The sequence below is a fragment of the Fusarium phalaenopsidis genome, assembly GCF_050370095.1.
Source record: "Fusarium phalaenopsidis strain FUZ10S chromosome Unknown contig_32314, whole genome shotgun sequence".
Taxonomy (NCBI): Eukaryota; Fungi; Ascomycota; class Sordariomycetes; order Hypocreales; family Nectriaceae; genus Fusarium; species Fusarium phalaenopsidis.
Genome location: NW_028145400.1, coordinates 202,386 through 230,192, shown reverse-complemented (window position 1 = coordinate 230,192; position 27,807 = coordinate 202,386). Strand labels below are relative to the sequence as shown.

General features: G+C 52.9%; 5 protein-coding genes across 5 annotated transcripts; 3 read left to right on the top strand and 2 right to left on the bottom strand.

The window, feature by feature from the left end:
- Positions 1–73: 73 nt before the first annotated feature.
- On the top strand, positions 74–1,001 carry LRP88_11568 (uncharacterized protein; the record flags this gene model as incomplete). Its single annotated transcript, XM_083247994.1, has 3 exons — positions 74–584; positions 641–827; positions 878–1,001. The coding sequence occupies 3 exons, from the start codon at positions 74–76 to the stop codon at positions 999–1,001; spliced, it is 822 nt and encodes a 273-aa protein (XP_083096273.1).
- Positions 1,002–8,404: 7,403 nt separating this feature from the next.
- LRP88_11567 (uncharacterized protein) lies at positions 8,405–9,657 on the top strand (the record flags this gene model as incomplete). Its single annotated transcript, XM_083247993.1, has 2 exons — positions 8,405–9,428; positions 9,482–9,657. The coding sequence occupies 2 exons, from the start codon at positions 8,405–8,407 to the stop codon at positions 9,655–9,657; spliced, it is 1,200 nt and encodes a 399-aa protein (XP_083096272.1).
- A 539-nt stretch (positions 9,658–10,196) lies between these two features.
- LRP88_11566 (uncharacterized protein) lies at positions 10,197–11,429 on the bottom strand (the record flags this gene model as incomplete). Its single annotated transcript, XM_083247992.1, has 3 exons — positions 10,197–10,869; positions 10,917–11,080; positions 11,142–11,429. The coding sequence occupies 3 exons, from the start codon at positions 11,427–11,429 to the stop codon at positions 10,197–10,199; spliced, it is 1,125 nt and encodes a 374-aa protein (XP_083096271.1).
- A 7,392-nt stretch (positions 11,430–18,821) lies between these two features.
- Positions 18,822–19,508, bottom strand: LRP88_11565 (nucleotide-diphospho-sugar transferase; the record flags this gene model as incomplete). Its single annotated transcript, XM_083247991.1, has 1 exon — positions 18,822–19,508. The coding sequence occupies one exon, from the start codon at positions 19,506–19,508 to the stop codon at positions 18,822–18,824; it is 687 nt and encodes a 228-aa protein (XP_083096270.1).
- A 7,555-nt stretch (positions 19,509–27,063) lies between these two features.
- LRP88_11564 (reverse transcriptase family protein) lies at positions 27,064–27,543 on the top strand (the record flags this gene model as incomplete). The annotated part of the gene is made up of 1 exon (XM_083247990.1): positions 27,064–27,543. One exon carries the CDS (start codon positions 27,064–27,066, stop codon positions 27,541–27,543), a length of 480 nt encoding a protein of 159 aa, XP_083096269.1.
- Positions 27,544–27,807: the final 264 nt, after the last annotated feature.

Genomic DNA, 27,807 nt, shown 5'->3' with positions numbered 1-27,807 from the left:
GCCAACACAATCGGCTCCGGTTTCAAAATATCGCAGGCATACCTCTCTCACCACCCCCCCCCCTGCCCTCCATATGGCGCACCAACCCGACCTCGACAATGAGACGCAAGCTAAGACGCAAGCCTCAAACGCAAAGCAGCGCTCCACAGGTAAATGCCCAAAATGGAAGGATCGTGCGAAGACATGGCGGACAAACCTGCCCAGTGGCGACGAGTGGTATCAGAAGCTCGGATCAGACGACGCAATCCACGACTTGTGCGACAGACTCACGTTGCGTCATGTTCACCTGGAAGAAGGATTATCTTTCGACCAGCTCTTCGACCAGTGTATAGAGCAATACGCCACTCTGGAAGAAGACTGGAAGTTCTTCGCTGAGATGGTGTTTTCCGGGGCGTGCATTGTTGCTCTTCACTACAAGCACCCAAAGGACGCCATTCATGATTCACTCAGGAAGCTTCTGCAACATCCGGAATGCTCGGAGAAGTATCTCAAGGAGACGTTGCGGAGGGGGGCGCTCTGCGGTAGGCTGGTTGACATCGTTGTGATGAAAAAGGGGAGTGTGGCCTATAAGCTCCCCTATTTCGGTAAGTCTCCCAGGAACCATTGTCGGGTCACCCTATGCTAGAACAGGACCGTCCAGAGGGCCGTGGCAAAGGTGAACTGTCGACGCGGACGCTGCTCCGGGATTGTCCAGAAGACGTTTTCCCATATCTCGAAGACCGCATCGACCGTGAGCAAGCGGACTCAGATAGCAAGCAGGCCAACGAGAAAACATCGAGGGAACTTCATATTGCTCGCCTTGTGTGGCGACTTCTGGGACGGTATAGGTACACGCACATTGGGAAATGGCCCGCAGACAGAGACTCATGTTCAATAGTTATGAAGATGTCTGCAAGATTCTAGGTACCCGACCGACAGACGACGAGCGTCCGTATCAAAGCCCCCAGCGCTCGTCTCATGACATGTGCGGGCATGCGATGCGTGCGACACAAGAGGGCTAGATCCAACGGGCACCGAGTCATGGTTTCTTGTCGAGACCCAGTAGAAAATATATGAACCTGACACTTCCATGCCTCACCTTGAACCCAGTTCCATCATCTAGATGAAGCACCCAGTCTGGCTTCCATGTAATCGTGTGCTCCGCAACAGCTCCGGCCGAGAGGTCAACGAGGACCACTTCACATTGTGTATTGAAGAGTGGGATCACCACCGCGGTTTGGCTGGGCCGCGCCGCAGCCGCACCCGAGGGCTCGAGCCTGTACGCAAGTGGCGGCGGGCCCCGTTTCACAACCTGGCCGTTGTTGCTGGCCCATTCGTCGCATTTCTCTATCTGCAGGAACCTCGGTGAGCTAGTATGCTCCCGATGTGGCGGGTAATGCGTACAAGATATGGTTCCAGCGCGTCGAACAACGCGCGACATTTTTCCGGTAGACCGTACAAGATCAAGCCCTCGCCCACTGCTCGGAGACGAAGTTGGGATAGTAGCTCGTCGATGGCGTTCTGCCGTCGATCCTTATGCTCGGGTGGCAATGGGACAAAGTAATAGTTGATCCCTCTTGGCATCGTGATGGGCGTGCTGGGAGGAATCACTTCTCCTCCGGCCGTACTCTATCCTTCAGGCGGGGTAGCCGAGCCGGGAGGGGTGGCCTGATCCACCGCGGACTCGGATGATCAACCGGCCAGACGACTCCGACCTATCACGTTCGGCTGCCTCTCGGCAAGCGAGGTTGGTAGGGGCCCACCCGAAAGCCTCGCCTGATGCCAAGACTTGCGGTTTCACCAACTGACCAGTAGGAAAAGGATGTCCGGCATTGGGGATGGTTGCATGGGACTCGATAAAGTCGGCGATGCCTGCTTCGGAAAAAGCGATCTGCTTGCTGCGGAGCTACAGTCACAGACTGGTCGCTCAACATTGGCTAGCTCCGAGGACTGGACGGAACGCCGGCTGCCAAGAATTACGGGACAGATCACACACACCCCGTCCATGGTGTTTCTGTTGTTAGCCAGCATTCGCTTCCATGGGGATCAGCTGGCCTGGTTCCGACATGACACCGCCGTCCGATGCCCGCCTCCCCTTGCCGCCCACGCCCACCGCCGTGGCGTGTCACCGGATCCAGCTGGACGCTCTCGCCTCCCTGCGTTGGTCATCCGCATGCCAGTCTGATTGGCCTCGAGTTCCATCATCAGCTGCCAAGACTTGCGGGAAGCGAAGCTGTCGTCCTTGGCTGCTGGCTCCGCGCCTCCAGACAATCGAGAGGTCACTGATATCGCATGCTTACCTAGTCATCATGTGAGTACCGTACCGAGGGTCACCGGCAGGAAGCCTGCAGCTTCGAAATTCTGAGGTCGCCGCTTCACGAGAAGGCACCGTGAGTTATTTGGACAGATGTTGCAACAGGCCACATGCCATTATGGCTGTGCTTGATGAGTTAGCTGATCAAGACTCTTCTCAAGTTATCTTATGTCTAGGGAATGGCGACGCCCGCGTTTCTTTGCCAGCCAAGGCTCTATTACAGTATTGCGTTTCGCCCTCTTTCAGAGTACCAAACACTATTTGCTTCATGAGTGATAGGCGAGCCATTGAGTGCAGTCCCGCTGTAGCGGGACGTACCCACTGAGGAACCCACTGAGGAAGGGGCCTTGGCATCCATGGATGTCCGTCATCTGTTTTCCCCGCCTTTGCCTTTACCTTTACCCCATCTGTGTCAATCAGCCACAGTAAAGAAATGGTGTCGCCAGAGCTCAGTCGAGTCACTTGGTGCCTGCCAAGGTGACCACTTCAATGGCTCCACGTTCTCCATGAGTATGATCATCGAGAACCGGGAGCTGTGATCTCTTCACCAACAATACGAGCCCTTGTTATCCCGTTCTGCTAGATTCAAGTTCCTTGCGCCTCTCCCACTCTCCGTAGCCAGCGTCAGTACCTCTTGATGTACCTCCATGACCTCTTCGCATTGGCAATCGCCTTCGTAGACCAATGCAAGATAGGAACCTGCCTCGTTTGCCCAACCCGTATGCCCACCCGGCATAGTTCAGGTCAAAAACGACTAGCAGTAGCCTTGATCCAACCAAAATAAAGGTACGTGATGGCATATTCGAGTTATAAACATAGCGGTCTTGTATATTTTCTTAAAAAGCCCATACAAAGATGTCGTCTTTTATCCGATCCGGAAGTCCGTTTTGTCTATGATCCGGATATGCCCAATTCTGACGGCGACACAGGCTTGATGCCTCTCTTGGAACAATAACTCAACTCAGGCACGGTCTTCCACTGGCGTCTCTCATGACCCCTTCCCTTGTTTGAAACACGTCTAGATGCCTTTTCGTCAGATTGCAGTTCCCTGGCGAGCAGCCGAGGCCATGCACTGGCAGCTCGGTGAAGCGTGACAACCAGGCACCGACACTCTCTCCCTGGCCGTCATCGGTGCCGATAGCAACAGCAGCTGAGCCATCATCTTCTACACTGACTGGCACCAATGTGAGGCAATCCATTTATGATGCATCAGTCCAGGAGCCGTGCCGATCGTCATGGTAGTGAGCGGGATGATGTCCTGATCCAACTCAGACGAACGTAGGCTTGACTGCAACGGATCCCGCAAATACTAGCCTTGTCAAAGGTATGAGGCACTAATTGGACTGTTAACTTTTTTAGATTCATCAAGCCAAATATCTCCCAAGGAAATAATGCCAAAATAGCATGAAACTCACGGAGGAGATTGTGGTGGCCTCGTGCGATGTGCCTAGGAGCAGGTCGGCACTTAGAAGGGCCCTAGTGACGTTCAATTCGAGTCACCAAGCACAGAAGCGAAAATTTTCTCCTGTAATGGCTTTAGTGAGGCTTGGGCCGGGGCGGCGGCTTGGGAACGCCAGTCGTGTCGTATGCACCGCGGCCCATATCAACCGAGTCATCAAACCAGCCCGCTGATAATCATGGAGACAGGGGCCTCAAACTATGGACAAGAATTCGAAAACGTCAACTCGAACGAGCCGTGTCGGTATGATGTCGTTCTGTTAGAGTGAGTCGCTGCCCCGTCAGTTTGCACGTAGCCCGAAATAAGAAATGGTTGGAAATAACAAAGCGCTTTATCACTTTGGTCGTACATATCGTCTCACGGCACCACGCCATGTCTTTTTATACATGTAGGAACTAGGATAGATAAAGAATTTTCTTATGCTAAGTCCTTTCAAAGATACCTATATTATAGCCTATAGTTGCGTGCGATGAATGTACTTATGATCGTCGTTGGTCATTCAAGTCTCGCAAGCAGCCACATTGTTATGACACCAGCGCGGAGTAGGTATGAATAGGCTGACATGTTGAGATTTGGTTCTCCCGAGGTCGTCTCTTTACGCTCTGGATACCAACGGCGATTGCATGAGGGGGTTAGGCTAGCCGATGACCCCACCAGTTGGCTGCCTCGTGTGGTTTTTCGGTCTACCAGCACACTTAGAGGTTGGGCCGGATGGCGGACAGAGGCAAACGCCACAGCAGCGCATACAGTAATCCCATCGTGGTGTACGGAGAAAATTCTCTTCGGAAGTGATCACCGCCATCTCGCTTAACAGCTGGAAATCAGATCGATTTGAAGATGGGTGGAGAAAACCTGGGTTCCATGCCCCCAGTCCCAACAAAACCCCGTGGTTAAGGATACCGCATCAGCTGAGTAGACAGCTGTACTTCCTACACGTCTGTGATCCCGTGAGAAGTCTAGCGGGCACCGCACATTCCTTTCGGCCGATGGCAAAATGCGGCTGCACCGCCCTGAATGAATGGCCGTCCGTGTCTAAAGCATCACGTTACATTATGAGTCAGCTAAGTTACAAAGAGGTGAGTACGCATACCTATTGAATGTGGCTAGGTTTTGAAGCAGATGGATAATATTTGGGAAAGGGTTGATAGGAGGAGTACAGGGAAGAACATGTCGGTTAGGGCTTGAATGCAGCATCTCGGCGAATTGCCAAACTTTGGTTGGCACACATCAACTTTGAACAGAATGCCCTTTGTTTCCCTTTCTCTTACGTCAATACCTCTATCACTCCCCCGAGTCTTTGCTGCCTACCCTTATGTGCCCCTATTTCCTATTTTGATTTCTGTTTTTGCCTTCTTAGCTTTTCTTCGGCCATTGCCTACTTCCTCTATGCTTTCCTTTGTTTGTATTAATTTGTCTGTAGCCCCTGTTGCAGCCTCTAGGTGCGGTTGCTGGTTCACATAGTAAATGTTGTCGTCATCGTCGTCGCTGTCGTCCACAGCCGGGGTTGGTGTCACGTGCCAAATTGGCCGAAGTCAAGGGCGCCCTTTGTCAGGGCTACCCACCAACATCACGTGCATTTTCTGTCAGATTAGGCCCTGAACAACGGTGTCAGAAAGTAGGGTCAAGCTAGAATTGTGTTATTGTTATTATCTGCTCTCTGAATTGCCTCAGGGGCTGCTGACCTAGGGAGGCAAGGATCCGAGGCTTTACCGAGGTCTCAGCAGCTTTTTGCCAGCTATGACTAACCATGTGTACATGGCCTGATCTAACAAAAATCCCCTTCACATAGCAGCTCTCCTCTAACGTCAACCCTCCTGTCACAGTCATGACATGACGGGGGCGGGGAACCCTGGCAGGATGATGACTAAAGAAAGGGCCGAAGGAGGGATCCAATACATGCACCGCCCCGTACACCGCACGCCTGTGCCTTAGTCAGCAATAACCCACTGTAATTCCCTGTTAAAGACTTTTATAAGAAAGGTCTTTTATAAATAATTCTAGGGAATTTAGCTTATAAAATATAAGTCTAATAACTTGCTACCCTATAGTATATTATTGGCACTATTTAATAGTATGCTTATCTAAGCTATAACTGCTTAGATTATTGAGATATCGCGGAGTTACATAAACTTCCCTCCTGGGTAATTCCAGACATATAGGGTAAGTCACGTGACCCGGGCTTTGGGCTTTATTCAAAGCCCGATAACTCCATTAAAGCCGGTCTTCTTGTATGGGTATTTTCTATCCGGTTTCTACTACCTAGAATATAAAACCCTATAGGCTTTATCTTCCTTATGCAATAGCCCGGCTATTAGCTATCCGATTGATATATACTATATATAGTTAGAAGGCCTCGGAAAGGAGCTATCCGACGGTATAACTATGATCCGAATCGGGCTAATAGATTCCGAGCTATTAGTTATAAAAGAATAGCTTTCCCTTAGAATTGTTTTACTTCCTTAGATCTTTACACACTTGTAAAAGACTGAAAAATATAGACTATAAGGTCTGAATAAGGTGTAGGGTAGGTAATAAAGATAGGAGGTGAATAAGCAGTGGAATCAGTCCTTATAAAAAGCTGATTAGCTAGGTAAGGAATCATAGAGTAATAAAAGTAAAATAAATAGATAGTAGGGTTAAAATAAGAAGACCAGCTTCTTATTAGTGTTCTTATTATCTGAATTGGTTAAAGATCTAAGGAGTTATCTTAAAGAGAGAATCTATAGCTTATATATCTAATTGCTCGGAATTTATTAGCCCGATTCGAATAGAAGTTATACCATCGGATAGCCCTAATTCCGGGCTTCAAAACCCTATTAGTTTTGCTAGTTGCGGATAACTAAAAGCCGAGTTATGGCATAATAGAAGTTAAAACCTATAGGGTTTTAAACTAGAATATTTAAAACCAGATAGGAAATACCATTTGAAAGGAAACGGCTTTAATGGAGTTATCGGGTTTATGATAAAGCCCTAAGTCCGAAGTCACGTGACCTTCCTAAAAGGGAAATAAGCCCAGAAGGGGCAGTATTGACACTCCCTTATATCTTGCTTATCTAAGTAGATATTGCTTAGCTAAGCATCTCATAGAAAAGCGCATAGGCTATAATATAGGGTAATAAGATCCTAGGCTTATATCTTATAAGCTTATTTTTCTAGAATTTTATTTTATAAAAGACCTTCTTAAAGATAAGGTATTTTACAGTTGGCTAAGGGGCTCTTGCGGCTCGCTAGGGGGCTCTCGGGGCCCGTGGTTATGGTGGGAAAATCGGGCTTCAGTGCGTTGTTGGAGATACCATAGCTCGTACGAGTTTTCTTTGGCAAGGATTGAAAATTAGCAGCCTTGACGCCAGCGATTGCAAGCATATAGAATAGTAGGCCTCTCAGAGCCTCTCCATTGTAAACGTGAGCGTCAAATAATCCATTTATAGCCGCCAATTGTTGCGTAAATTGCAAGATCAAGCTCAAGCTCTTCTTGCAAGGGATAATATTGAAAAGGTGGGAGGTCTTCCATTGATTATTGTAGGTGCTAAGTTATAGGGCCCTTAGGGCACTGAGAGGAAGGGAATTACAGTGGGTTATTGCTGACTAAGGCACAGGCGTGCAGTGTACGGGGCGGTGCATGGATTGGATCCCGCCGAAGGAAAGGAAGCTCAGTCCCCACGGTCCTACCCTACACCGACGACATCACGACTCGGTCCCAGCAGGACACTTAAGTATAAAGAACATACTCGCTTGCACTTTCTTATATACCAGCCACCTCAGCTATCAATACAACTTGGTTACACTCAATACCTTTGAGCACATTACCAGACGTGACTTACACCCTGTTCAAAACAACGCTTGCATCCCCTCTGCCAACATAAACCCAGCACGACCGGTTTATCCCTTGGGAACTCCACGATCGTCACACTTCTGATCACCCTTGTAATTCTCGACCGCTTAAAGAGGTTAAAATCTTAAAGGAACACGTTTCCGTTATCCTCGTGAGAGGAGGTTCAACCACAACCAACCAGTCCGCAACCGGCCAACTGATCAACAACACGTCAACGAGATCGCGATGTTTGCTTTCCGCAGAGGTCTTCTGTTAAATTGGCTATAGGCTAAGCACCACCTCCTAATGTGGCGCGCTACGCTTTTTGGCTTAGTGGTGACTTTCTGACAGATGCCCCCTCTGGGATCAACAGAGGGGCGGCCTATCATTATCAGCCCCCTGGGCACACCCTTTTGTCTGTCGCTGTCCCTCCTCACTTCCCGCGTGTCTTGGCATCTGATGATGGGGCCCCCAGGGCTCATTCGTGCAGGGAGGCCGGGGCTCCCAGTCGCATGATGAGTGGAGGGAGGGAGTGTGGGACGCCACCGCGGTAACCTCACACTGGGGTGAAAAATTACAAGGCTGTTCACGCCATAGAGATTGTATGCGAGGACTGGTTCTGTTTTCTTTCGCCCACATGCCTCGTCAGCCGCCCATGGAATGGAATGGGAAGGCGGGTGGGCATCTACGGCCGCCTTATCTCGATGAACAAGCGCGGCAAACAAACAATTAGCGTCACGCATCTTGCCCCCCCTTTCTTTTCCCATTTGCGCAGCTGCAACCGCAACGGCTGTGTTGGTGAACTCCGCTCTTCATCCATCAGATGCGCGTTTGAGCAGACATGGCGACCCCCAGGCCCTCGACGTCGCTGTCTTTTCTGCCGCACAATGGCTCTTCTCCCGGCTCGACGCCGTGCACGTCGCAAGCGCCTGTCACAGCCGCGACCCCCAGGAAGAGGCGCCCGCATCGCATCTACCGACCGGCGAAGAACTCGCTCTACGACATCTTGCACCAGCACTCCGGTACATCGCTATTCGTGCGCCCAATCTGCTGGACTGATCAACATGCGCGACTCCTCGGCGCACGATGGGAGGAACTGCCTCCATGCGATACGCCTCAGCCTGTCGCGTCCCCCGGGACGCCACCCTCGCGAGGGCATCTGAACCCGTCCAACACCATCATCACGCTCAGCAACGCGCTCACGCAGATCCTTCTACCCGACTCGATGCATCCTATCCTCTCCTCCAACGCCGTCAAGACGGTTCTGATGACCTTGTGGCCTGAGGCCTTCAGCAAGCCGCATTATCTACCTGAACTGCACCTTTGCTTTGGTGGTCGAGTCTACCGGGATGCTGTGCGTGCACAAATGATGTGGAATTTCCCCTCTGAGGAGTACAAGTCGTCGCACTCTTCCTTCACATCAGTATCGACGCGACCTGCCGAATCCTTCGATGTCTCGACGCAGTCTAGCCCAACCCACAGCTCGGCCAATCTACCGATGATCTGCTATATCGGCAGGAGCCGACTCGCATCGGTCCGGAGCAATCTTTTTCCCGTCGCATCAGGTCCCGGAAGATCATGGAATGAGCCTGTGTACCGTCTGCAGCAACTGAGGGCTCGCTTTCTCGCTCCGTCGAACTCCGATCATGACGCGCATTTCGTGGGCATCTTCCTCGGCATGGCGCAAAAGTACTTCTACCCTAGCCCCCCTATGACTGGCAGGAGAGACTCGCGACTGCCTCCTGGGCAAGGCATCCCGCCCAGCCCCAACTTCCGAGACCTCAAGTTGCGAATTCTCACCCACGACACGGACACTTCGGAGTTTGTGGTTTACACGGGCTACGTGACAAAGGACTTTTGGAAAAGTTCCACGATCCATTCAAGGCACCGCCTGATGATGATGGTGCCGAGGTCACAGGGATCAAGGTCGAATACACACGGCTTCCCATCTGGCCGATTCTAGGCCTACGAGAAAGACTTGGCAAGGCTTTGGGTCAGGATCTTGTCGGTGCTTTCAATCCCGACGAGATGGAGACTTGGGAGAAAGATCCGGAGAAGCAGTCCGGCGGGAAGCGCAAGCGGGAGTCCTCTTAGAGGCCATTCACAGCGGCCTCGAGGATGACTCTGACGACGGAGCAAACCCGGGTTGGAAGAAGCGCTGCTTGAGCGAGGGCACACCAGTGGGGGGTGGTCATGTAGAGCTGGGCTTTGACAATAACAGCATGGCGAGAGATGAATGATGTACGGGAGCATGGGGCATGGGCGGTACACCATGCATTAGGCGAATGGGCTCCTGGGATAGGAAGGGGTGGATGGCGTGGAATGGATAGTTTAAGACATGTGGATGTCACGCTTCTCTGTAACTGTTTTTCGCAGGACCCTATGGAGATGGATGGCCAGGGACTCTACGAGGATTCCACGGACATATTGACACGAGTGCTTTGATATCTGCTGCCAAGGGGTGAAGGGAACTCGAATTCGAAGCAGGAAATGGTAACAGAGGGAACGATGTGATTGCAGCCACGCGATAAACAAGTAAACAAGCAGTGCCAGGTCCCCCCACGCTCATGTATGAAGCTTCACCTCCCACATTCCCCATCAGTGTGGATATAGTCTTTTTTCTGCGAGGGAATTCAGACTGGCGCATCCTCCAGCTCCACATCGTACTTGGCTGGCACCGAGAATTGGCGCGTCTCTGGGTTCCAGATGAGCCACGATCCTGAAGTCGCAATCTTGCACCCCAGAGTCAGGATGCGGTCCTTTCGCTCCTCCACCATCGACCCCAGCTCAAAATACTTCTCATCCTCATCGATTTTGTCGTTCCTGAACCATCCATGAGGGAAGTAGTCCTCTGAGTAGATGAGCCCGCGCATAGCAAAATCCTCGGGCAAAGGGCGTGGAAGCTGGCCCTTCTCTGGCAGGCGGAAATCAGAGTGCACTTCACAGTTGGCCTCAGATGATACCAGTTGAGAATTGAGCATCATTGCAGTCAGCTTCCATGGGAATGCCGCTTCAATGTGGGAAATAGCCCCTGGGAATCGCGTCATGTGGTCCACGAATACCAGCACGGTGTGGAGGAATGGCAGCGTGTTCGTATCTCCCCATCGACTCATTACCGTCTCGATAATGCGTACTGCGAAGCCGAGGGCCTGCTTGAACGTCTCGTCTGGAATGGCCTCTGCGATGGAGCTTTCGTCCATGGCAACGTCTGTATCTTCTGGCTTCTGCGATAGGGCCCGCATGAGCAAGTTGGATTCGGCGCCATAGCCAAGAAGAGAGCAGCCAGTAGAAATGCCGATATGATATCTGGTTCACTTAGCAAAAGTTCTCTGAAACGGCCACGGTATACTCACCCTGCGTCCAGCCATCTCTTTGTCACGCGTCCAATGTAGCCGTCGAGCTGCTCAATGAATTCGTCCATCGACTCCTGAAGCCTCCCTTGGACTTGCCGGAGAACAGAATGCCATGAACCCGCACAAATGCTGCATCGATTGGCGCCGGGCGGTTCGGGCTCTTGCTCAATACTGGGTCAAACAAGGTCATGATGCTCTCCCGGGCGCTCGGAAAGGGATCGAGACGCAGAGCGACTTCGTATAGTACGACAGTTGCTGCAAGGCATTGGGCCTGGCGAGAATAGCCAGGTGATGATAGAGACGCCCAGTCGTGGGAGACTTGTCAGAAGCCTTGCCGTACCAATGGCGACTCACGCCAGTCCAGGTCTCACGGTCCCGGATACGCTTATCCTCGATGGCCATTCTGTATCGACCCAAATCTCCCAAGCACTCCATCCAAGTATCCTCAAAGGCAGGCACGGTCTCGTATAGGAGAGCGACAATGCTGTATGCCAGATACAAAAACGAAAGCATGTGCTCCAAAGACGCGGGCAGCCTGTGCCTCAGAAGTTCAAGAAACGAATGGATGCCGTGCCGCCACATGCGCGCAGGCATAGCATATTTGGATGCTAGCCGTCGCAGCGCAGGGCTAGCTGATGGATGTTGACTGGCAAGGAAGAAGTCATGATGCTCATGTAATAATGTTCTGTGCAGAGCGATCAGAGCTTGCCACTGGCCGTTATTAAGCTCGGGATTGGATTCGGCATTGGAGGATTGTGCGTTATCGACCTCTATGCATTTTGTTTCAACCATAACAAGGCCCGCGTATATACCCTTTACCTCCGCAACTAGCTGAGATTGCGGAATGGGCCTTGTCTCTAGCTGGGGGATCATGACTGATATATTGTCATCCTCTGTCCCAGGCTGAGGTGAACTGTGTGGTGCCCTGATGGGGTTGTTGTTGCCGTTCTGGTTTGACGGTGTTGGTCTTTGTGAGATGATGGGCACCGTTTGAGGTGTCTTGGAAGGACTTGTCGGTGAAGGAGACCGGCGCTTGGGTTTGCGCGTGTCACCATCAGGCTCGGTAGCATTTTGTCGTCTGCGGGTATTTTGTGAAGTATTGGCCCTTTTCGATCTGCAGGAACAAGTGTGAGCAAAACACCACAGCGACAAGAGTCGAAGAAGAAAAGGAACATACATCTCATCGTATGCAGAATCCACCTCCTCCTCGGTCGGCCATTTCTCTCGGTGTTGGGGATTTGCCTCGACGTGTGTTCGCCAGGACTCGATACTCCCAATTTTGGCGTTGCATTCTGGGCATTTCAGGTTGGCCGATTCCCTTTCTCGTGCCGCCTTTCCTGGAGGTAGGCAATCCATTTGTCCGAGATGTTGGCCATTTTTCAGATTGGAGAGTCAGAGATACACCCTCTGATCGACCTGTCGCTGGGTTGCGGGCGCTCCCCTGATCCGAGGCTGTATGAGGGGCGTGCGAGACGTTGATGGCGTCGCGGAAAAGCACAGTACCAATGGGCCGGTGAGGAGGAAGTTGGGGAGATGGTTCATGAAAGGGGACAATGCGACCCTTATGGAGGCCAACAGTTGGAACCCCCCATGGCGCGCCCTGCCTTCTTCTTGGGCACAGATCTGGTTCGCATGATTGCCTTTTGGCAGGTTGAGCCTCACTACGGAGCGCAGCAGCGCCAATCCGCCTTGCACTGAGGGAGCTCCAGGTCCTTAAGTACGTACCTCTGGGCCATGGTGGAGGACGGGAGTGCCACACGCCCCCTCCAAGATCAGCACCAAATAGGACGGACACCCACTGTCAGCGTTGATTCCCCTTCTGCCCGAGGCATCCATCGAAGCACTCAAGCTCGCCGGCAGTTGCCCATTGTCTATGTTTTCACGTTGCAAGGTCGAGATGCGGCGCCACCCGTCTGGTAGCGATCACGGACTGGATGGCATTGAAGGAGTCGATCCCGTCCTTCTTGTTACTTTCTCGCCCTCTCGTCCTGTCGCCAGCAGAGACACCTTGCACCGTTCAGACGAGCTGAGCGTAGTACGGGATGAGGTGCCGTATGTGTCGTGTCTCGTGGCGCCGATATACTGTCCCAGGGCAGCGAGTTGACGAGGGAGATCAAGCCTGGCAAAGGCGGTCGACCGCCGCCGCTGTGGTGAGGCCCGGCTGAGCACTCGTGTGCCAGACCCAGCTCTCCCCGGGGTCGAGAGGTTCTTTGGCACGAATAACCGAATAACTTCTAATCGCCTCGATTCGAGACAAAGAGCCTCGGCATGTTTTCCAGCCTGTGGGCGACAGCCTTATGTTTCTCGAGAAAATAGGATGGATTGACTCATTTCTACGAGAGTAAGAGGCCTGAAGATTGGAAAGGCCTACGTGACCAAGTGGGGGCTGAGGTGCGCAGGTAGTTTGAAGATGAGGCTGTAGAGACAGAAAAGGAGGTTGAGAGAGTGCATTGAGCTTGCTTGTTCAAATCAATGATTGGTTAGGAACAAAGCGGGGTGGGCTGATGGAGGTTTTCGACGCATCTTCCCCCTGAGCCTCTGGATTGTAGCTGATCATCAGGATTTGGCGCGCTCGTCACCTAGATGTCATTGATGGTACTAGTAATGGACTAGCCCGCCGACACTGGGCCAACAACGTGGGTGGCCCTGGCAGGCATCCCCTGAATGAGTCATCCCAGCCAAGCTCGGATCGCGCGATTACCGAGAGAACCCCAGCATATTGTACGTACAGATCCCTGCCTACCTGGGCTGCCGCTCTCAAGGTTTACTGCGGTTCAATTGGACTGCATGAGGTGATTCCCATTTCTCGAGAGGTCACCGCGGGGGGTCGGATTGTGCCTGCAGGCTGGGACGTTGGTTACTGCGGTGCTATCGGGTAGTTATCCGCCGTTACGAACCAGAGCTGGACCGAGGCCGTTCGACGTTGGTCCTTGACACATTAGCCTACAGCGTAACCACAGCATGATCCCAACCTTACTGCATGATGATGAATGGTTAACTCATACAGCTCTCGTCACTGGCGATCAAAGTCTGCGATCATTCAGGCCACGAAGCAGCTTTGGCTCACTGGCATGGTCTAACCAAGCTCTACGCTGTACAGTATATTGCCTGAACTGCTGGGGTAATAGTCGCTCGACGCCTCACAGCATACTGTAAGTAAATTCCCATCCATATGGTCGAGGAGACTACCGAGTTACTCAGGAGTACTATACAACGGCGATGCCAAGGTTAATGGGTGAAAGTTCATGATTTGAAGAAGGAAAAAGGGGAGGGGGGTTTCACGTGAACCGGTGAATCACGTGACGGCCTCTGGTTTGGTGGGTCATTCAGACCCTGCACGCCCAGCAGCAGAACGTGCTTTCTCTCCATTCTCCCTGCGATATCACCGAATCACCCTTTCAGGCACACCTGCCTTGGACACTTTGCCATCCTATTGACCCTCGCGGCTTCAACGGCGCAGCCAAACGGTGGAGGCCTTCCTGACAAAGAGGGACCAAGCCGCAGCGCATTGATGTGCCAGCCATCACGATGAGGAGGCCGCACCTATTCAAGATCACAAGAGAAGAATAGCTCGATGGGCTATTCGCTTCACCCAGCTACTGAGACCCCGACATCTTTCTTCTTCCAACTTCATACGTTGGTTCGCCGACATATACAGACGGAACCCGCTCGGGAGAGTCTCAATCATGCACTTGGACTGGCGGGGGAAAGCCGTCAAGGATATTTTCAACCACCGTCGCTTCGATGAGGACAACCCGAATAAGCTGGCTATACTCCTCAAAACCCATCGATGTTGATGGACGAAGGTCCCAGCCTTCACGATGCAAAGAGGCGATGATCGCACCGCCAAGCGAGCTGCACGTCGACTCGTAGGGAATCCTCCATTGGCAAGCTCTGTGAGCGTCTAATCAGACGGTTCAAGCAACCCGAAGGCGACTCGATGGCCGAGCTTGCTGATTCCATCAAAGAGTGCGAAGACCGACGCCCGATAATCGGCGCCCTTACGACCATGGTAGCCACCGCTTCGACCGACGTCGAGACGACACCGTGACCGCCGAAGCGACCGACGAGGCGACCCACGCGGCCACGGTGATTACAAGAGCAGTCGTGACAAGAGTCGCGATGTCAGGGGTCACCGTAGCCACCACGGCGACCGCCGCTGCGACAACAAACCTGATCGCTACGGAGACAAAGACGGCGGCGGTCGCGGGGAGAAGAGCGTACACTGTGCGTATCCTGCGTGTGGGGATTCGACCTCCGCTGCTTCCGAAGGCGATGCCGACGACTCGGATACGACTGACGCCCGATCTGAGGCATCCGACGACTCGCAGAATGTCCGCTATGCGCTCGTGAGACGAGAGGCTTCCACCGTGGCCCTCGAAGGCACTGGGCAACGGATGGTTGATTCCCCATGGGATCGATATCCAGGACACGCAGAGCCGGCTTCATTGCGCTACTCCCCACGACTTCTTTGTCCCTTTTCAAGCCGTACTGACTCGGAGAAGTATTACTCGGCGGGCCAGCGCCGTACGACCTGTCACTATCCGCCCTGGAGACACGTGTGATTCCCGCGATGCGGAAGGGGGATCCCGAGCACAGATCGTTCGCCTTCTGTGGGCCATTCCCGCCATCGACGGGAGCCGTCATCGGTCATCAGGCCCCCCCCCCGGAGCCACCATCATCAACACGACTGACAGGGAGCTCGAGTTCTGTCGAAAGCAGAAGCTGGGGAACATCGAGGAGCTTGACCAAGAAGGAACCTACCAGTCCACGAATTAGACGGCCGCCCTGTTGGCTCCCGCCATGACCAAAGCCGGAGAAGCCGTCTCCTTTCGCAGCACTCGTCTTTGCGGCTTAGAAGACTGCCAACGGCAAACCAAAGGGACGACGGGTGTGGGTGGACACGAGAGCCCTGAACAGGCAAGGTCACAGCGCCAGATGTCGTCTCTTGGCTCGACAACAAGATGGCATTCAGGCATTGCGAGGCCCAACACATATCACGGCCATCGTAGGGACTGGGGCCGGCTCAGTTTTTGACGGTGGCCGGTTCGATCGGGGCCCCAAAACCCCCGAGGCGGAAACAGAAGGCGCGGGCGGGAGCGTAGGATGGCCTAGAGGTAAGGGGCAAACGGCAGGGAGAAAGCAGCAGAGAGTGAGCGGCCGACACATGCGCGGTGCTTGGTTCCCTCAGGGGGAGGTTTACTTGCTGCCTCTGCATTCTCCCTCGCACACACCGATATATCCATCTCGTGGTAAGACTCCGTTGACTCCCCCCCGTATCATGATTGTACTAGTATCCCTTACTGAAGCTCCATGCTAGCTTATGGGATAGTTACGAGCCTGTCGCTATTAGAACCGCTGTGAAAATTAGCCATCGTAAGTTTAGGAGCCAGGTCCCGCACACGGCGTCGCCAAATTATCTGTTGACTTGCTTGTAGCTCTGGAGCTCGATAGCATTTAGTTACTTCCACTCCCTTCCGGAATTAACAATCCTTGCTCTCTCGCGGGGTTTGGGGAACTCATGGAGGGTCGGATATGCTGTTGCCGGTAAGGCCGTGCTGGCCAGCAAGCCACCAATGCCAGGAGGCTTCCTTGCAGATCCATAATAGCCTTGAAATAAGGAGGAAAGATCCAGGGACGGCCTGCTTCCTCTCATGTCGCACTGAGAACCTACCGTGAAGCTTGGTTGCGTGGTTACCGCGCCACGATCCGCATCCAGGCAGGCCACAGTCAACGACCAAGGCGACATCCCGGCCACGAATCACACGCCAGAGATAGAAGCGAGCGGCCTGGAGGACGAGGACGTAGTCATGGGCGGTTCCGATGTGGCTCAGGGAGAAGGCAACGCCGGGTCTACCGCCGCTAATCACCGGTCGGCGCGGCCCTCAGCCCCGGAGGACGACACGGGCGGCGGGCCAGTCAGCAGGGGATCTCCATCTGGCAGCGACAGGACCGAGGCCAGCCAGCAAACACAGCCCACGACCGCAAACCCAACTGGCCAAGGTGCCGGCGCACAGGTCAACATGCAATCGCCATTCAATGGCGCTACGCCCGAGGGAAGAACCATGCAGCTCCCAACCAGGCCAAACTCTCAAGGCAGCGACAAAAACCCGACTGGCAATTCACCGCCTATAGATTCGTGCCCGGGCCAAAAGGCGAGGGCTACATGCATGCCTATATATCGAAACTTCGATCCCACTTCGCATTCCCGGACTTTCCAGACAAGGTGGTGATACCGACCAAGGAGGAGGCCAGGAAGTGGCTTGACGACTACTTCGACAACCCTCCAGAGGGCATTGTTCCATACTTTACCGGCCATCTGGATCTTCCATACGGGGATCTGCTAAATCCAGGAGCAGCGATACTAGAAAACCCGAAACTCCTCGACTTGCACCGTCCATACTGGCACATTGGCGGAGATAAATCCGCGAACCGGTTCCATATCGAAGACTATAATTGCTCTGAGGATGAATCGCCCTGCGGCCTGCGTTCTGCCAACCTGGTGCTGGAGGGAGTCAAACTCTGGACTTGCATTGAGATGCATCACACAAAGAAATCTGAGGCCTTTGTCGCCAAGAACTGGGACTGCAATGGGTGTAGCCAACGCGTCGGGCATTAGTCTCTTCTGATATCCCCTTTGATACTTGAGAGAGAAGGTATCGATTTTGAGATCAAGGTTTAAGGGCCTGGCGACCTCATGCTCCATGCGTACGGCCAGCTTCATATGGTCTGCAACATGGGCTTCAGCATCGCCATATCGATGAACCACATGCCGCGTAGAGATCACCCCAAATCTACGGCGCTGCGCCAGTGTGGCAAGTGTGGCGTACTGGACGATACTGTCACTCGCGTCCCACCGCCCAAGTCATCAGAAGCTATTCGCACGCCTCTACCATCAGTTCAAGACCCACCGCCCGAGCAGTCAGAAGCTCAAACCCCTCTGACACTTCTAGGCAAAAGGCCCAGGACCGATCACCAGGGAACCCAGACCTCGGGTAGGGGAACACGTGCATGCGCAGCGGCCAAAGGAAGTTAAATGCACTGGAGAGAATACCATGGCGGGAGGTCACGAAGGTCCAGAGTCGTGATTTCCGTCAAAACGCATCTCTTTCAAATGAGGAATAGCATCCATCGTGTTCGTAATGGAGGACAAATGACTTTGTTTTATTATATCTTGTGATGAGTATTCTATTGTCTTGTACCGGTAGATAGAAGCCCAATTTGCGGACCGGTCCACAATCGTGGACGTGATGTTTACAACATCCGCATTTGCGGAGTACTGTATCGACTCAGCAAATTGACCCAATCCAGCGGGAGTATATACCCTTGCAAGCCTCGATTCCAGAGCTCTCTCGCAGCTTTCACGGCGACAGACAGCTCACTTCGCGGCAATGACCGCGTTACAGTATGGCCGCATCAGGTAACCAAAGAGCCAACCAATAAGTTAATAGCGATTGAGGCTTTGAAAGATTATAGAGCCCTAAGATCTGCTAGTGATGCATCAAGTACAGCAGCTGATTGAAGAGCCCAGAGTCGATGCGGTACTCCGCAAATACGGAGTACACGCTGGCGGATTGCCACTCGAACAACTACCCTGGGCTCTTTGAGCCCGAGAATATCTAAAATACAGCCCTTGACGGGTCACCCCTGGGCCTCTTTACTGACGAGATCGAAATCGATTACCAGCGAGCAACTTGTTTATAGGGCATAATTCCACATCCTCCTCGAACATGAGGCATTCAGCGTGGATGTTCTTGAAAACCTTGAGGCCATCAAAGAATCTGCATTGTCCTCAAGTTTTAGCCCAAGAGCCATTCACTCCACCTGAGATGCGCTCTACAAAACTCTGTTGCTAGTGAGATTGGTGGCCTCGGTCCCATGGCTTGACCATAAGGTTGGGGCGGATTATAGTCTAGGTATGGGTGGTCGCCACGACCCCATAAATAAATGCTCCACAAGAATGCTCGGGTCTCCCTCCTTATGCGAGTTGTCATGTGGCAGCCATCTGAAGCTGTCCCTAGGCAGAACCAACACATCGCCAACCAAGCGAGGTTCCTCGAGTCTATCCAGCTCGTGGCCAGTGTACTCCACGCCCATCATCTCCTTGAAGTAGCCCATGATGACGTGGGTGAAGGCGAACGGCCCGGCGGTGGTCATGACATCCTCAAACGTAAATGTTTCCTCGGGTCCCTTGGACGCAAGCAGCTCGCCGAGGTCTCGTGTCACCTGATTAACAGCCATCCTGAGGGCCGCGTGGTTTGGCTTGGCCAGCACTGTATACTGACATAACTGGACGGAGTACGGGGAACCGGGCCAAATTTTATAATGGTCGTTCTCTATGCCGATGACTAGGTTCACCCAATCCTGGTACTGCTCTGGGACCCATTTCGAGACAGGCCGATGGGGATACACGTCGATATCCGCCCATACGCCGCCCTCACGCAACAGAACCAGGTACCTCAAGAGGTCCGCTCTTAGGATCGGGTCCTGGAGGCTCATGAACAGGTCAGATATGGGTGCGTCGAAATGCTCGCGGACGTAGGTGTCACTATTCGCATCAGTGATGCGTTCATAACGCCAATCGGGATTCATGACACACCATTAACGAGGGAAGCCGGCTGTCCGATCCGTCGGGTTCTCCGAGTCATCCTTCCAGCTCTGCCAGATCTTGGAAGGGAAAGAGCCGCGCTTTTGTATGGTTGAGGATGTTGGCGGTGGTCGGCGGAAGGTGTTTGCCAGTGTATCACAGGCTATGCAAACAGAGGTTAGGGTGGCGGCTACCGCGACGCCCACCAGTCGAGCATGGACGCATTTCCGAAGCCGCGACATTGTTACTGTAGTGGGTGGTCTGAAGGACATCATAGAGGCGACTTGGAGAGATTTTGAATGGCTCAAGCCCTAAAAAGCCAGCGGGGGGATAAAAAGAAAACAGAAGCTCAAAACGGCTCACAATAAGCTTTAGGAGCCAAATGGAGTTCAGAGCTCACTCTTATGTCACCCCAAGTCAATATTACTACTACGGCCGCAAGGGTAAGTAGGGGCCATATTCACACCAATTTAAAACTCGCTTTAGGTCTCCCTAATATTATCGATAGCCTAGAGCCTCACACAGTCTTGACTGTGTGGTGACATAGAGTGAGCCCGGATCTGGTGTGGATGTGGCCCCTAGGTACTTACTTACTGTCCCGACTCCTAGATTGCAAATATCCCGGCCTGGGCTCGAAGAAGCGGGGCAAGGAAAAAAACCCCGAACTCGTAGCGAGAGTTTTGTTACTGGGCCAATTACAGTGTGTTTCGTCCCCGGCTGGCGCAATTCAACAGAAAAAACATGGCCATATAACACAACCGAGCTCGCACCCAAACTTAAACAACACAATAGTAAACCGGTTAGGTTTTTAATCGCAATGAATGACGTCATGGTAGCCTCAGCAAAGCTTCTCTAACAAATGCCAAGAAGGTCTATGCGCGTATGGGTCGCCTGCCCATGGCTACGGATGAGTCATTTGGAGCGGAGATGTAGGAGAAAAGCTTCATTGGAACGATATGGCGCCATGGGTGACGGTTGCAATACCGTAACAACATACTGTAATAACACGACGGTGATTATTACACAACGGAGGAGACCGCCCCGCCACTTCAAGGCCGAATTAGCCTTGGGCTGGGTGCCGGGTGGGTGCCTCATAGTCCTCTAGAGTATTCCTCGACGTCAATCAATCGATCGCTCGAGATTCTCTGGACCATCTCATCGTCACTTCATGTGTGTGAGACCCGACGTGATTGCTTCCCGCCTACAGCCGACCCAAGTCTCCCCACCACCCTGGGAAGACCTCTGCCAAGCTCAACACAGGCAACTGGCGGCAAATTCTAGCGTGGACCCTTCCCTTGTCGCAGAGACCTTGCAACAGCTACGCACGCTACGGACGACGGCTTTTGCACAGGCCAAGGCTCTCTGTCGCTCCCCGTACGGAGTATTTGTTGACAGAATACGCCTTGGCTTCTGCTGACACACATCTGGGACTTTTATTCTCCTCGTGCAGCTTTCTCAAACCTTCTCCAACCTCTTTGCTCTTCACCTTTCCTTGAGCTACGGATGACAGGCAGATGCATTGGTTCAGGTTCGATCGGATAAATAATCGAAACCAAGCAGTGCCATGGAGGCGGTGCGCGCACCGAGCCTTCGGCGCCGCATTTTCAGTGCAAAATGACCTACCAGACAGCCTTGGGCCTTAACCGTTCAACCCCTACTTTGGATTCGTCTGGCCAGCCATGCTCTGTCACCAGGGACCTGGAAGATAATGACGGCTATGTCAAGAGAATGGAGAACGATAATGCAAGGGCACCAGTGGACGGCGAGTCCTCGAAAAAGCCACCAAAAAGGCAGGCATCAAGTAACCACCAGAGTTCTCCTTACGAAGGAGGCTCAAATGCGGTAAACAAGCCCTACAAGAGAAGAAGGCAAGAGACAGCGGAAACGCCAGACGACAACTATGACGAGCTTGACGGAGGGGCTAGCAGGCCCGAGGGCGGTAAGCAAACAAATCGCGAAGGAGAGGAGTCTATCAACAGAAAGTTCGCCTGCCCCTTTTACAAGTATGATCGGCAAGCATTCATGAGTTCACGGACATGCATGGGACCTGGCTGGGGTAGCGTCCGCAGAGTCAGGTCAGTATCAGCTGATGCCTATAATGCCTCCAAGGGCTAATGGTTTATCTATAGGGAGCATCTATTTCGTCGACATATGATATCAGACACTCAATGCGGCGATCGCCCCGAAGGGCCCAGAACCCAGACCGTGACCAACGAGGGTTCAAAGAATCCATATCGACAAGAGCCGCCACCGACGTCCCATGGCATCAACCAAGCACAAGAGAACGAGTTGAGAAGCAGAAAGACGTATCAGAACTCTCGGGACGAGGAGGGAAGGTGGTGTACGATATACAGGATCATCTTCCCAGAGGCTAAAAGAATTCCCAGCCCTTGTGAGCCATCCGCACTGGTCGATGAAAACCCAAGGCTGACTATAATCCAGACTATGAACCAGAGGTGTCGGTATCTCCGGATGTTTATCAAGAGGTGTTAATAAAAGAGCTGCCCGGGATTGTTTCGGGGCGGCTGATAGCGCCGGAATCGAGACTGGTGAAGCTTATTACGGCCAACGCGATGGCCGACCTGGAGCATCCAACTCAGTTCTCAGCGGACCCACAGCTGGAACAATTGATCAGAAGTGAGGTGGAGGCTGCGGTGCGGCAGGTGCTCTCGCAGCCAGATGGACCAAAGCAGCCGAACACGGAGCGACAAACCCCAGGTCTGAATATTGAATGGCCCGAGGAAGGGCCAAATGAGTCGATGACGGGGGGGGAACAAGCCCAGTTTGCAAAGCCAGGTCGGCCACGAGATAGCCTTCTGCGGCCGCCTTGCATTATCGAGGCTGAGTTGAAGCCTGACACGCGAGCTCAGTATCTGACCCCCACGAGTTCGGCCTTGGGTCGTTCCCCGGAAGCGCCGCCATTTGATGGTGTGGGGCAGATTCAAATGGGACAAGCATCTCCTTCGGTGCTTGACTGGGATTTTTTATCTGACGAGAATGACTCGGATGATGCTCTCGTGTACATAACTGGAGGGGAGCAATGGCCGTATCTTGAGGACCTTGCCAGCAACATCTGGGACAGCTTGGACAATGACACCCTGCTGACAGGTTGTATGTACGCTTCCGCTGACTCAAACTTGAACCTGGATGTGTCCGGGCCGGGAAGTGGTCAAAACCAACCTCCCTTGCCCGTCCTGGAGACACAACCGCAATACCCCCTGCTTGAAACTCAGAGCTCTTCACAGGCGCATGCACAGTCTACCGACTCAAGGTATGAGTCAATTATTAGCCCACCAGATGGCAACCTCTTTAATGATTGGGATTGGGACTCGATTATCCGCTTCTTGGATACAGACTTGGTTTAAGATGAGAATAGTCGAGACGTAAATCTCAAGTACAACAGACCAGGGATAGAACTATATTATGATTGAAGGAGAGGGTCAGGCGGGCATCACCTGTGGAGATGGAGTGGAAATATGGTGGATCTATGGGGCATTATTGTATAACATAACTACTACAAGGAGAGACAATTGAGGACCGTTGGCAGAGGAGGTCATCTCTTGGTGAAACCTAGTCCAAGGCCCTATATGTGGATGGCAGGCGTGTCTCTAGGGTTATTTTGTGATATATCGTCTCGTCTAGCCCGAGAGCTGCTATGTCATCAGCTATCCTGGATCGGCAACTGAGAAGATTGCAGACGAGAAAGGGTAGGGGCTTGGCTGACGACAAAGAGAAACGGGATCGATGCAAATGAAATTGAACATTTGATGAGTCCTCCTTCTCCTTACACTTAAACTTGCTCGGGCGCGGTTGAACGCAACAGTATCATGCCCAAGGCTAGGAGGAACCCTCCCCCCCCAAAGGTCCACCCAGCCAGTCCCCTGCGGGACTGCCGTCTTCTGCCATCTTCATTCAACGAAGGCCGCGATACGGCAGATGGAGATCCCGTAATCTATCTCCAGTTGTCGACGCCGTGACGCCGTGGGCGTCTTGGGGGGGGGGAGACATAGCTCCGAGTAAGAGGGAAGGGAAGAACAGAGAGAAGGGCGTAAAGCTGTATGTGTCGCATCGCCAATTGCGGCAAAAATGAAAGATACCTTTCAGCAGGTACAGCAGCCAAGCTAGGTTTTATCCATTGCCACAGCATGTCCTTACCCCGAATAGGCGTTCCCGATCATAAACCAGCTTCAATGCATGGTTGGCCTAAGTCGAGGGTCGAAAAAGCGGCATGGAACATCATAGCCCCGATGACTGCTAGTACCCGCGGTGTCAAAAAAGCCTCGATTTCAGTTGCATAACCTTGTGTAACTCCACGATTTATCTTTTCAATCCGAGAAAGTCGCTCATTGAGATCATTGTCAACAGCCTTACTGCCCACGTGCCTCTTCAACGGCCTCAATGGCTCGTTTTCAGCTATTGGTATTGGGCCCCCGCTTCGCTACCCCTGGTCTTCACCAGCCTCCTTTATCCACATGAAACCTCGCCCTCTTTGCGGCCACCGGCAGCGCTCTTGTGTTTCTCGACCTTGATGGCTACTTCATTCAGCCTCACGTCAGCGACGAATTGCTCGATCGTGAAGTCAGTTGGTACCTACAGCAAAAGCCAGCTTAGCCCCGTCACTCACCATGTTAGGGCCTTCTAGTTGCACCAGCAGTCTCTCGTCACCCGAACCTCCTGCAATATCGTCCGACACTCGTGGAGCATCCAGTCGCCCTGAAATCCTGACGGAGGCGAGGTTGTCAAGAGTGCTGGCGCTGGATATAGCGTTTTGTCAGTATTCTCCATCTGGGTCACCCTCATGCTAATCCGCTCCCACCCGTCCCGTTGTCACTATCTCCTTGCTGCTCATCGCTGGCTCGGTCCCTGACGGGGCGACTGTCGATTCTCCACAATTGAGGAGAGCTTCATGCACTCCGGGAGCGGAGCATCCCTGAGTTTTGCTTCTGCGAAACCAGCGCATGCTCATGTGGTATGAGCCGAGCTAGGAGACACTCTAGACGAAACAGGCATCGCGTAGCATCTTCTGCTTCCTCATTTATTCTGGCTGATATGAGTATGGGCTCTAATTTTCGTATCAGCATCGAAAAAGCTGCTGCCACTGCACATGTGTAACCAGTCCAGCAGGCTATTGAGGGATGTCTCATCCTAGATAGCAAGCCATCGCATCTCTTCAGTGCGCCCAAAATCTGAGACTTCGGGGGCGCTGGGGATTTAGACCATGTTAGTCGTCCACATGCAGAAAAATACCTTCTTCGATAAGTAAATGGTTACTATGAAAAGGAGCCTGAAGCGTGAATAAAACTGAACGCATGAATAATAGGGGAGTGATTGTTCCCTTCGAAATAACGCTCAAATGGAGATAGATGGGCTACCGCGACGTGACCGAAGGTCCCGTTAAGCACGCCGTTGAATACCTTGGTCTCTAACCGCGAGTGAATCCCCTCCTTTGTCGACCATTCAACAAGAATCAGCAGCTGTCCATCCACCAATGATGTCCTCCAGCAGGTCTTTTAGGACTAGATCGCATAGTGCATTCTGTGCTCCATCGTCTTCGCCATTGCACTCGCCCGGATAACCTTCCCTGATCAAAACCCCGGAAACGCATTGCCATCCGTGGGTCACCCAAGAGTCTCGAGCCATTGAAACTTCTAACCCGAGGCCTTGGTCCAGGTACGGCGAGCGAGGCGGTTGCGAAGGGAAGACGGCTGTCCATATCCGTCGCCAGCGCTTATTCTCATCGAGGTACCGTCTGTCATTTTTCCACAGCCTGTTTCGCTGAGATTGATCGATTCCATCCATGGGCTTTGGATCCAGCAGCTCGCACTTTCCATCCAGGATATGCCTGTCGCGACTGATTACTGTTTCAAAAGTCTCAGAGCATCTCGAGCAGTAAAAGGGCTTTCTGTGGTGCCCTGCGAGATGATCGATGATCTCCTCGATTGACGGCCGGTTGCACAGAAGAAGGCATTGCTCGTATTTTCCCGGGTCGGATGCATAGAAGGGACAGGCAAGATGGAATTGAGTTCTCATCTTGCGTCGCTGGGGAGAGAGCACTACCAGCTCCGGATCGTCGGGATCTTGAGCTTCTAAAGGCTCCAGCTGCCATTTGACCGCTCCAAGCCGAGTTCGGGGTGAGGTATGATAGTGAACCTGAGATCTGAACTCCTTGAGCCGGGTATGTGCCAGTCGTAGGAGCTCTGGCCTGAATCGCTGCCACTGGTGGTCTTGAGGAAGAATATAATCTCCCTCCTGGCCTTCTTGCTCAGAATCGCTGTGAGTGCCGCCACTTGACGAGGAAGAGTCCCATCTGTCCTCTAAGGACGATGAAGCGGGTGCGGCGGATGCCCAGGTCCGGGTAGGGGTTATCTCCTGACTAGACCTTGGAAGTGGGCATGTGTAGCTGGCCTTGTTGCTGGAACCTTGGCTTGTTGACGTTGAGTGAGGAGTGCGAAGTTGCGCTTGTTGTCTCATGTCGGCCACACTTAGCGAGTCGGATATTGAAAATGCGTACAGAATTCTGATCCGTTGTCGGGCTTGGTAATGGTGTCGTCTATAAGACTCTTCCTATCCCAGCGAGAGTTCACGAAAGTAATATACTGGGTAAAAAGGCAGAGGAAAAAGGGAGAGAAGGTAATGAGGCAAGCCTAATATAGATGCCAACGAGCAAGACCAATGCTGGCGCTTGAGTCACCCAACTGGGCGTCGGGCATTACCCTCCTAGTGGGTCTTGTGCACACAGGTGTGCGCATTCATCTGTGTACTAAGTTAGTAACTAAGCGATAAGGCGTCCGCAATTGAGGAGCGCTCTGCAGTATGTCCAATCAGCTTTCCCTTAGGCCTAAGCCACATTGCGCACGTCCTCAATTGCGGAATGTCCACTTGGGGCGTGGCTGCTGGAAGATATGGTCGATCCATTCACACGTCATCATCAGCACTCCCTCGCGAGATATTGCATGTCATCAAGGAGGCGCCCATCGTGCAACCGACTGGCGACGACAAGTTGACCGCGTGCGTGGAGTTGTAGCATGCTGTCCGGCGTGTCCTACGGGGGCACTACGCCAAAGTTTGTGGAATCCAATAGCTGGTGCTTATTGATGAAGGATTCGTGATGAACCATGCCACAAAGAAATGGTGGTAGCGACATGACTGGAAGGAGACTAAAGTCTAAGACAATTCAAGAACCTAGCGAGGATCTTTGCTATCAATCAAGCCGACGAGACCTTTATACTGCCAGGGGATCGGACCTATGGTTGTTCAGACCAGCTTGATGGTATTCCCCGGGAGTTTCACGACCACAAGCCCACCGACCTCCCCCTGCCAGGCAAGCAACCGCTCTTTGGACCGACCTACCCCTTCTCGCAAGGAGAGCTTACAGAGTTACGGTGGCACTAAGAGGAGAACCTGGCTTCGGGTCGGATCAGACCCTCGACCAGCCCAGCGGGGTCTTCTATCCTTCTTGGGCACAAGAAGGATAGGAGCCTCAGGCTATGCATGGACCACCGGGGGCTCAATCAGGTTTCCATCTAGAATCGCCACGCTCTCCCCTTAGTTTCGGAGATCATGGAGTGTATTCCGGGAGCCCAGTTCTTCGCCGAGATCGACGTGGAAGACGCATACCGCCGTATCCGCATTGCAGAGGGAAATGAGTGGAAGACAGCTTTCCTCGCCCGTTATGGGCACTTTGAGTACGCGGTGACGCCGTTCGGACTCACCAACGCGCCGGCTCCATTCCAGAACTACATACGCCAATCTCTTCAAGGTCTTGTCAATACCGTATGCATCGTGTATCTCGACGATTTCCTCATATCCCCGAAGACTCGTGAGGAGGCTGCAGAAGCGTCCAGGGAAGACCAAGCAGGGGATGAACCCCTCCAAGAGAAAGTCCCGAGCGAACAGGACCCGGCGAGGGAAGAACCAGTCCCCGGCGAAGAAGAGTCGGATCCAAAGCGATTGGCAGAGTGGGCTAGGGACCATACTGGTTGCGAACAGTTGGTCTCTGAAGAACAGGCTAGGAGGGCCATGTTCAGAGGACTTATATGAAGACGAGGCCTCCCGACCGCGCAATGAAGTCGTGAGGTACTCGCAGAAACACGACGAATGGACCTAAGAGACGATCAAGGGCTACCAGGGTGAACAGTACAGTGAAGCCCGATGGCCTTCTGCGGTTCAAAACCCGCCTTTATGTACCTCTAGACGAGCATACGCGGTGTGAGGTTCCAGAACTCTACCATGATGACCCGCTTGCAGGGAATTGTGGTACTGGCCGCACGCTGGACCTAATCCAGAGGAAGTTCCACTGGAAGG